Consider the following 11,060-nt stretch of genomic DNA (forward strand, 5'->3'; position numbering starts at 1 on the left):
GTTCTGGTTTTATGCCCATCTTTGGTTTTGGTCTGCACTGTAGAGGAGATCATAATGACTTTTTACCTATATGCATCCACAGCCTGATACTACCAATCTGTCCTTTCTTGGTCGCAAATCTCTCACACATGGTGGGTAGGGATTACCTCCAATGTTCAGTAATATATCTTACATGAAGCAATGATGAGCTTGAGACACCAGCATCAGATCACTAAACACTTCAGTTTCTAAGTGAGTCAACAAAATATCGTGACAATGAAAGCCAAGAAAAAAGTTGATGTTCTGTTTATATTTCCAGGAATCTTGGAATCCGTTTCTGTCTGAAGGAATTAGGGAAAAATAAAAAGATTACTATGAGTCTCTCAAAGTTTGATAAGGATTACAGTACTCCTTGTACAAGTCCAGAGAATTCACAAAAAGCTGCAATTAAATATGAATAACTTGATACAAACAAACTACTTATATAAAGATATCAAAGAATTACAAAATATTAGCCCCAGTGCCTCCGGGAGGCGTTGAACTCTCTATTCTTTGTGCCTATGGGATTACTACTGCTAGTTCAGAAAAAAATATTTTCCTCATTGTCAGCATTCTGATACAGCAATCAGTAATGTCACTGAGGACCTTAATCCTCCCCCATTATACATAATAAACATCAGATTAAATGGGCATTAAACACAATTTCCCATTTCTGTGTTTAATAAATAATCACAGTCCTGCAGTACACTTTGTAGTTTTGTCATGATCGTTATCACAGCCACATAATCCAAAACACATATTTACCTTTGTTTTATAGGTTTTATAGATTACTGAAAGAGACCTCACTAAGGTGTATTTTTTTCAATATTTACCTTTGAACAAAGGTTTGAAAAAAACCCTGGTATTCCAAATTACTGGTACTTGATCTAACTGTAGCCCTTTAGATTTTTCAATTAAACACGGGTAATTAGAAAAGAATATGACAGTTCACAAAGGCTCAAGTTACTGTGTTTTTTTATTTTCACAGTCCCAGATAGCGGGAACTCTATTACCTACATTTCATTCGCCCTTTTACATTTACTTTTCACCCTGAATATATTTGTTCACACATTTTTGGGAGCTGATGGTAGCCCGGACATCTAATGTATGAAACACGATACTATTGCAGGCAGACTGTTAAATGGTATTTAAAAGAAAGCAGCATGGCCTTGCAAACGAAGCAAAGAAGTGATATACTGCAATTGCAACCATCATGACTCCTGAATTTAACAAAGGAATGCGACTTCATTAAGATTACATTGAAAGTGCAATGACAGAAACACCAGTCTTCAGAGGGGGCACGTCGGAGATTTGTTCCAGTGAAATACCGAAGCAGAAGGAAAATAACATCGACTTTCACACATGCAGCTAAAGCACAAACGCCTCCCCACAGGACGTTAGCTGAGACACCGGGATTGCTGAAGGGACACTGAGAGGGATGATTTCGGAGGGAAGCGGCTCAGCCGAGGGAGTCAGCTCTGCATCCGCGCCTGGGACCATGGGGCGAAACTGTGTTACTTCCTCGGCTTTAATATCAATTTACTGTGAGACCAACCGTCCAAACCACCTTGGTTTTGACCTGCTCTGTAGGGAACCTTCTAAAGAACAAGATTTCATGCCAGTTGTGCCCATTTAGCCCATGGTATAATTTTAATTTAAAATAAAACCAGAAGGTTTCTCTCTGCCGAGGTCTCTGCGGCTTCACGCTGCTAAGTTTCAGCGGTCGCGTTTCCCTCATTTCTACTCCTTCCAATGGGAAACTCCATTAGCTTGTAGGACAGACTCCCTCCTCTCCTCTCGGGCAGAAACGGGGTGCATCGGCAGCAAATTTCGTGAGGAAAAAGTCCTTTTTGGACCGGGAAAAAACACAACGGGTGCGGCGGCGGGCGGTGGAGCAGCGCGCGGCGCACCAATCAGCGCGGCGCGGCGCTGCTATAAAAGGGGCAGCGGCGGGCCGACCGCCTAACATTGTCGACCCGGGAATCCCAGCCACGAAGCATTGGATGAGACGCTCCCGGTCGCTCGCCCGATGTCGCCGCCGCCGCCCCGGCTCCGGCTAAGGCTCCGTGGCCTCCAAGAAAAGCCGAAGAAAAAGTTTGGCAGCCGGAACATCAACAAAGCCCGCAAGCCCGCGGGGCCCAGCAGTCACCGGAGCTCATCACAAGGCCGTGTCCCGCCTCCAAGGGAGCGCAATGGGGCTCATCCCTCGACCTGCGCTCAAAGAAGGGCTAGGCTGCCGGCGGCTACGATGTGGAGAAAAGTAACAGCCGTATCAAGCTGGGAATCAAGAGCCTCGTTAGCAAAGGCGTTCTGGTGCAGACCAAGGGCACTGGCGCCTCTGGCTCTTTTCGCCTTAGCAAGAAACCTGGAGAAGTGAAGGAAAAGGCTCCTAAAAAGAAAACAACCGCAGCTAAGCCTAAGAAGCCAGCGACTAAGAAGCCTGCCAGCGCCGCCAAGAAGCCCAAGAAGGCAGCGACAGCGAAGAAGAGCCCCAAGAAAGCCAAGAAGCCGGCGGCCAGCGTGGCTAAGAAAGCAGCCAAGAGCCCCAAAAAGGCGACAAAGGCTGCTAAGCCTAAAAAAGTGGCGGCAGTAGCGAAGAGTCCTGCTAAGGCAAAAGCGGTGAAGCCAAAGGCAGCAAAGCCGAAGGCAGCCAAGCCAAAAGCAGCGAAAGTAAAGAAGGCAGCACCCAAGAAAAAATAAATGGTTTGGAAAAAATCCTGTCTGCCTTGCAGATAAACCCAACGGCTCTTTTAAGAGCCACCCAAGTTTTCACAAAAGGAGCTGAAACTTCTTTTTTACATTTCGGGGTGGGGTGGGTGGGTGTGTGCGCGCGCGCGCGTACAATTTTAACCTTTTTTTCTCCGCTCCTCTCGCTTACTTTTAGGTGGACTCGGTAATAAATTTCCGCGCTCTTGTTTTTTACAGGTGCTGGGCAGCACCGCAGCACAGCTGATTTCAAGAAAGTCCGCTGGCGTTGGTGCAAATACCATCCCGTTATCCGCAAGGAATAGGTGCGAGCCCGGAGTCCCCGTTCGTAGTTAAACAGCGCTCAGGGTGTCCCGGCTCTTGGGAGCAGGGCTGGCAGTGTAGTTTCTCCTATCAGTCTGGAGACGGGAGAGCCGCGTTCGGAAGCACCTCCCTCCGTCCCCGGAGACCGACAGATTTCGAAAAGCCCGCGCTGCGTAAAGATTGGCCGCCCCGCTCTTGGGCTTTTCTACTGCCCAGCAGTTTTCAGGTTAAAAAGGCGCTTCACCTTTTATAAGTTCACTCGGAAGAGGCTTAAGAACTTCCTGGTACGTTTCTTCCCTTCCTCCCTTCCTCCTCGCCTCCCGCTCCCCCACTCCTCCCCCCGGCTTTTCCACTTCCAGTCTAGTTTTCCTCCTTTGGAAACTGTAGGGCGAGGGGGATCTGGGATGCGCGGAGGTTTCGAGCTACCTTGATGCTGCCCGCAGGTCCTCCGCTTCGGTGCTGAAACTCCTGCGCCTTGGCGCTGCCGGGCTCGGCTCTTAGCTGGGTGTTCGTTTCGTCAGTGGAGGCGCTCGGAGACGGCGTTGGGCGTGGTAGGAACCCGCGGGGGTCGGAGCCTCCCTCGTGTCTCCCCCTAACCCTGAAACGGCCTCGTTTCCCCGATGAATCTGTTTTCCTAAATATGGGTTCTTTCAGCTGGCGTGCAAGCCATATACAGAGTCAAAATATTTGATTTTATATCATATCAATGCAGAGATGGGTTCTAGGTGGAATATCCACAAGGCTAGTATGCTTTCAGTATGCCAGGTTTTCATTTTTATGGAATTCGAACAATAAAAAGCTGGTATTTTCTGTATACGTAACAACCTACAGATGTAGTCACTGGTTTTGTGTTCTCTTGTCTCTGTTTAAAGATACAGTGCACATGCTCTATGAGGAAGGGGCTTATGTGAGTAAGGGGCACTCATAGTCTAGGGGTGGGTACTTACCATGTTAATGAGCTCAAAGTTCAAGCAAAGTTGTTCTTTGGGTTTGTAGTTTCATTTGTAGTGTTCTCCAGCTCTTGCTTCTCAGGGCATGGCTCTTGGTTCCTGCAGGTTTAGTTATTCCCTCATTTTTCATAAGTGCTTTTATTAGTGCTGTACTAAACTTAGGTGTATTTGCTACCTTCTCATGGTACTTTATTCAACAACTCAGCCATACTCTCCTTCCCTTGCTTTTACTGCACTCAAGTGATAGATACCCTTCTCTCCTCTTAGCTCTGTCTGTGTGCAGGGGTGGGAAGCAGTCAGGGAGCAGTGAGGGGGGAGAGGCTGTTTCCTTGCTTTAGTCACAGTGCTGGTACTACTGCTTCCCCAAGGAAGAATGGGGAATTTCAGAAAATTACCTACTTAGCTCTCAGCACAGATGGTTGATCTCATGTCCATAGCTGTTAACCTCATATATCTCAAGGGATCACCTGGAAACAGGGTCCCTGCAGTTTGGAAGAGAAATGGTGGGATTTGATTTTACTGGTATTCGTGTTTTCTCAGACTGACAGCATCCTAAATCTGTACTAAAAGGGGAAGAAATAGAAAACAGAGCATCTATTTTGAAGTCTTGTTCCTGAAACACTGTTCTTACTCTTCATTGCCTCTTAGGGTGAATCCAACATTTTGATCCTTGCTTAAGTTTGTGATCTCTTCCTTTACATAACATACACACTGGCATACACACCCCACTTTTCCTGAAATTATCTTGCCATATCCCTTCACCCTGACAGCCTGAATTCCTGAGTTCACTTGCCTGGGCCCCGGTTTGGGGTGGAGATGTGCTTACCAGACTTTCATAGTTAGCATTAGTGGAGGATGTCAGGAATTGCACATGCTAATTCTCAAAGGGCTTCACCCGGCTGGGTGCACTGACCCAAAGAGAGTGGGTCAACTGCAATTTTCCAACCTGCTACCACTATTTCTGGGAGGGAAACTAGAGGGGAGGTGTTTTGACTGGGCACGGTCAAACTGCACGTATATTGTTGTAGTAAACGTGGTATGCTTAATTTATTCTTAAAGATGAGCTTGAAAAGGTGAAACCCATTTATAGTCACATGGGCAAAACCATATCACACACATCCCTTCTAATTGAATTGAACTCAGCAGGACAGCCCTGGAATAAATACTTCGGCCTCTGGATAAGTCTCGGTAATGACAGAAGTTCAGTCTTAGCCAGTTGCAACTTACCCTCGCTGCTCACTTTGGGGAGGCATCGAGCTGGTCCTTTTCTGACAGGTAAGAGGGAAAACTCAAACTGTTATAACTGTATTTATACAGTTATTTTGTATTTATACAATTATATTGGAGCAGTTACACACTTCAGATATTGCAGTAGAAGGGATTTAGAAAATTAGCGCATTACTGAACACAAGTGGTGGTAGAGAGCACTGGCCTATGTACAATAATACCTTTACAGGCAAAGAGTATATAGCTGTGGCTTCAGCTGAATAGACTTTATCACTCTTATCTGGAGATAGCTGCTAAATTATGGAAGACATTGTTCCACACTACAGAAAGGAAGTGTGTATGTGTGCAGGAACACTGAACATATTGGCTGTTTAGGCTCCAGTGTCCAGTACAAAACAAAATTAACATCTGACCAAAAAATCCTGTTAAACTTGTAAAGCTGGTTTGGGCAGTATAGCATAAATACCTATTGGATTTTTTTCTTCCTACTAAAAAAAGGGAGTATAGTGACTAAGCACAAGAGTGGCCTGAGAAAAATCATACTGCAGGGATAAGTGTAATGTCATTTTTATGCCAATTGCACCGCTGGCATATAAGTCTGTAACCCTGATTCATCATTGCTCATTCTTAACCCCTCAGCATTGTGAATGCCATCTCATCTTATCTGTGGGATAGGTGTGCAAAACTCCAGACTGATTCTCCCTTTAGAAATAGCCTGTGTTAAATTGCCAAGTAACTGCCATGATGACCAATTAATGTGTGTCCCTCAGGACCACACATAACCTTCAGCAGGTTTCTCTCCAGCTCTCAAGCAGATTCCTGTTCTGATCATAAGAAAAGTTGATATCCTTAGAAAAAATTTTGCTGTCATGCCTCAAATTTCTAATTAACTTGCTGAACTGGGGTTTAAATATGTGATTTATGATTGCAGTGAAGAGGGAACACATCTCACTGTTCTATGACATCTTTTTTGGACATCTGGGCATTAATTTGTTTTGTCAAACGTGTTAAGATGCCCTATGATACTGGAGAAAGAAGGAAAAGAGATGAACTCTGTTAGTATCTTCTAAGATGTGCTATATGGTAAGATGGACAGCTTGAAAAGGACTTGAGATGTGTTCATAACGAAAAATCAAACCTCAAAACAACTAAGGTGCCCTAATGTTTGATTTTGTTATCTTATAATACTGATGAACTGGTCACACTCCTTATTACAAGGAACATCTTCCTTGCTCATCATGCCTTTATCTCCATACCTCTCCTAGGTGGATGTCTTTTCTATGAACCAATGAGCAGAAACTTCTCCAGACATTTCCTACCACATTCAGTAGTTGCATTAATATCCCAAAATAAGATGCCATCAAGACTTCTGTATTATTTGACAGAACATCTCTATTTATTGAACTACTTATGTCCACTATGTCATGTGCCCAGACTGTTCCACATTTGCAAAGTACTCAGACTAACAGATATTCCGAGATGAATAGCAGATTTGTTAAATTTCTGCAATGCCCTCACTGGATGAACATTTACTTATACTAGAGACTCTAAAGAATACCACTGTTTGGAAAGCAGGTGATAGGGAAAACAGAGCTTTAGGATCTCAGGCAGAAAACATATTTTGTTTTGTGAATAGTTCTCACCTGGGAATGGGATGGCAACCAGGCTGATTAGGAATTCTGTGCAAAAATTTGACACAGAGAACTGAGCTGCTGATGGTGAAAAAGGAGGTGGTTTCATAGGAGGAAAAAAACCAGGCCAGTATGACAGTGGGCAGTCATACTTTGACAGAAAACAAAAGGATCTGCTTTGTCATTTTAAATGCTAAGATGCCCCAAAATGAGGAGGAAGGTCAAAAAAGAAGAGTTCAGCATTGCAAATTATTACAATTACATTTCTCTTCCATAGGGTCAGCTATTTATTTCACAGATGTACTTACTGAGTAAATGTGCATATCAAAAGTTTATGGTGTTCTATGACTGGAAGTAGAAATGGAGAAAGAAAATAATGTCAAATGAATCAGTGAGTTAGAAAAAGGTCTAAAAATAGCAGAACAGACTGTTAGCAACCTGCTAAGAATTCTGTTTAAGTTAGTCATTCACAGAATAATGTGAATAATGCGAATGTTAGTCATTCACTTGGTACCGGTGAGCAGGTCTATGATGGGGTTACAGAATTTTTCATCAGCATTAGTCACCACAAAGCCCAATTGCCTGTCAGATTGCCACAAAACCAGGTAATTTTCATATATGTATTTCTTTACATCCTTGTTCTCTGTTAGTGAGTTGTGTTACTCCTGTGCTTCTTGTGTATCTGTATCTTTTATGGTCATCGTTGTCATGTGAGAGTAAGAGTTTATTCAGCATGGCCTTAGCATGTCTTTGAAAAATTATTAAAAAGTCTCTCTTAGAGGCTCACTTCTTAAAGACACCAACGCTGAAGTTTTATTTCAAGTGAAAGTACTCCAATAGTTTCCAAAAAACCTTCTGCATTTGATTGAGAAAATTGGAAGCTGATCTTGCATAAAAGGTTGAGCAACGTTAGTTTGTGCACAAAGATGTTTCAAATTTGTGCTGGAAACAGTGTTGATAACAAAGGCTTGTTTTCAATATTGCTGAGCAATGTTTACTCAGCATCAAAGCCTTTTCTTCTTTTCGCACCACCCCACCAGTGAGGGGGCTGGGGGTGCACAAGAGGTTGGGAGGGGACACAGCCAGGACAGCTGACCCCAACTGACCAGAGGGATATTCCAGACCATATGGTGTCATGCTCAGGCAGCTAAAGTGGGGAGAAATAAAAGGAAAGGGGGTGTTCAGGGGGATGGCCATTATCTTCCCAAGTCACCATTACGTGTCATGGAGTCCTGCTGTCCTGGAGAACACCTGCCTGCCAATGGGAAGTGAGGAATTAATTCCTTGTTTTGCTTTGCTTGTGTGCATGGCTTTTGCTTTACCTATTAAACTGTCCTTATCTCCAATCACAAGTTTTTACATTTTTCTCATCTCTCTGGAGGTGAGTGAGTGAGCAGCTGCATGGTGCTTAATTGATGGCTGGGGTTAACCCATGACAGATGAATAAAGCAGAGGAAAAGTCCTTCATAGTATCCTGGGCTGAATAAATTGTGAAATGTATGTTGTGTACTTTTCAAGACTAAGTTTACAGGTTCTCAAAAAGAAGGAGCAGAGTGGAGAGACAGCTATAGTGTATGGACAGAAGCTTGGGACAACCACTGTGGAGTCTGGAAGAGTACAATATGAATGGCATTAATACCAGACTTGTTCTCTGCTGGTTGCATGTTGGTATAGATTTGGGCCAGCTTCAGTTCAGGTACAGAACCACTTTTCAACCAGACAGCTCTGACTTGGCAAGGTTACACAACATAGTTTTTCTTCCACAAATTTCTTTTTTACTGCCTAGATCACAGTGCACCCAATCTACTGCTGGGCACTGGGGGTTACCAACCACTTTTTTTTCTGTGGGAATTTGAAATCCCTCTTCGCCAGAACAGGTTGTCAAAGCACAATAAATTCATCAGTGTGACTCCTCCTAAGATTCCCATTCACTCTCCCTACTCTATTTTGAACAATTCTTCCTAGATTTGGATGTGTTTTATTCTGATTTTCACTTTGCAGATTGGTTTTTGTGATCTCTTGTATTTCTATTCCTATGTGAGTTTTGTTCATCATTCCTACAGGCCTTCTGCTGGGACATCAGTGAAACCTCAGTGAGTGGAGAGTTTCCCCATAAATGAGTTCAGGATTGGGCTGCCAGGAGTTGGGGAAAATTTGAAGTGTAGAAAAATAATAATAGGATTATTGTGTACATCAGTCACTGAAAACTTGATCTAGTAAAAGAAGTCCTTACCCACAGCACAAGGGTGTGGGATGTTGACCAAGGACCAAGGCAAGGGCTGTATCTTACTGTCTGTGGCCTACACTGTGTACTTTCTGTGTCCTCTTTGTGCATGGAGGTATGTATCACTGCCGTCAAGTGAGAATGATTTGATTGAAGGAAGAGTTCTTGTGGAGATAAGATGGTCCTGCTTTAGCTCTGAGAAACAACACAGAATAGAACAAAGTCATATTATCTGAACTTTGAGGGACACATGGCCAAAAAACTAATTTTTGCCTAAAAAGGAGTCATTTAACTATTAAAACTCATACTACTACATATGCTAATAAGCTTAATGAAGTATGTGTTACCACATATATGATTATATTACTTAACTCTCCACCTAGATCACGCCATACGTAAGAGGAGAGTGGGATAAGAATGTGCTGTATATAAGAAAGGTAGAAATTTCACCTAATTAGGAGGAAGACCCTAAAAAAAAACCTTGGAGACCATCAACGGGTTACTCTCCTCTCTCTCCTCCCAAGTGGGGAGGCCTTCTTGCTAAGCTTCTGCACACAATTGTTATTATTATTATTATTATTACTATTATTGTTGTTATTATTATTATTATCCAGGTTAACCCAATATTATTGTTCTTGTTGGAGCTCTATCACAGCTTGTGCATTTAGCAATGGCTATTTCAAATCGGTATTTCTGTTGCTTCAACAAACTGCACTATTTTTGAATCTGTGATTACACAAGTTCTTATTGAATGCAACTAGATCTGTAGTGCTGGATCATAAACTGCACTATTTGTGAATCTGTGCTCATGAAAGTTCTTATTGAACACTACTAGGCTTACAGTGCTGAATTTGCAGTAATCAGAAATTAAGCCCAGCTAGAATGCAAGGGTGTTAATTTTCTGCCAATTTTTTAACGCAACACAGAGGTTAATCTATATGATCTTGAGTGTCCCTTACAGTGCAAATAATTCTATGGATCTCAAGTTCCAGTTTAATTCATTCTCACAGACCAGAAGATATTTGATGTATACTTTAGAATCAGCTGGAAGGGAAGAAGAGAGGGAACTCAGCTCCAAACTTGCTTCACTTTATTAGTTGTATTTCTGTCATGAGTTTAAAGAAATTCTATGGAGAAGCATGTATCTATTATTTTTTAAAAAAATCCTTTTCCAGATTGTTCTGACATTTTGCAAAGGATGTAGACAGCAAGAGACACAGAATATTATATGTAGTCACAGACTCTTGGGCAGAAGAAGCTCATTATGGGGGAGGGTTATACTATGAGGCTCTAACTTAATTTCATTCCCTTTAAAAAAAAAAGGCAGAAACAAAAATTCAGCTTTGCAGAGCTGGACAGCTTATGAAAAATGCATAGGTATGTGATTTGGCAAAGCCCAGAATTTTCTGATAACCTCATGGCAGACATCTGCAAGTGGTAATAACTCCCAGGAGAGGCCCTTGATACAGAGTCCCTGAAGTCTGATTGAGCAGACTGAACAACTGGATTTTCATGGCGGAGCGGGTTCAAGCAGCTCTGCAGCAGCCAGTGCTAAACTACTCTGTAACATCAAGTGGATTTGTTTGTGTACACAGAGAGTGAAAAAGCCAGCTGGAAATGTTACACCAAGTGTATCCTTACCAGTGCAGGGCATACCTACCTTACTGTCAAAATCTCCTGGGAATGACAGAGGAAGTGACTATGGAGTGCCCAGTTTCTCCTGGTAGCCTGGTCTTCCGCAGCAGCCCAGTCATGGTCCCTGAAATTCCCCCCGTGAAAGGAGCAAACTGGCCTTACGAGAGAGAACACCATGAACTTGGCTTTGGCATCCCCACTGTACTCTGGAAATAAAGTACCTCCATTGCCCAATCTAGAATGCTATCACGTTCCTTGTGGAACAGGGCCTTTGTTACTGGTTTGAAACTTTAGGATGTCTCCTTTGGAGTCTAGGTATTTGTCTTGCCCCATTTGGGTTTCTTTTGGGCCTGTGCTGAAGAAACT

General features: G+C 43.1%; 1 protein-coding gene and 1 long non-coding RNA gene across 2 annotated transcripts; one reads left to right on the forward strand and one right to left on the reverse strand.

Annotated features, from left to right (window-relative positions):
• The first annotated feature begins 1,516 nt into the window (after nt 1-1,516).
• Nucleotides 1,517-2,754, forward strand: LOC103754428 (histone H1.10). Its single transcript, XM_018080176.3, is given in 4 exon segments — nt 1,517-1,604; nt 2,027-2,082; nt 2,084-2,161; nt 2,164-2,754. Coding segments are annotated over 4 exon segments (777 nt in total). The 3' UTR covers nt 2,719-2,754.
• A 1,234-nt stretch (nt 2,755-3,988) lies between these two features.
• Nucleotides 3,989-10,744, reverse strand: LOC115307830. Its single transcript, XR_003916196.1, has 3 exons — nt 10,720-10,744; nt 5,205-5,245; nt 3,989-4,076 (listed from the first exon to the last, which is right to left on the reverse strand). It is a non-coding gene; the product is annotated as an uncharacterized LOC115307830 (long non-coding RNA).
• Between the last annotated feature and the right edge of the window lie 316 nt (nt 10,745-11,060).

The sequence above is a fragment of the Manacus vitellinus genome, unplaced genomic scaffold, assembly GCF_001715985.3.
Source record: "Manacus vitellinus isolate BGI_N305 unplaced genomic scaffold, ASM171598v3 scaffold_5_pilon, whole genome shotgun sequence".
NCBI lineage: Eukaryota > Metazoa > Chordata > Aves > Passeriformes > Pipridae > Manacus > Manacus vitellinus.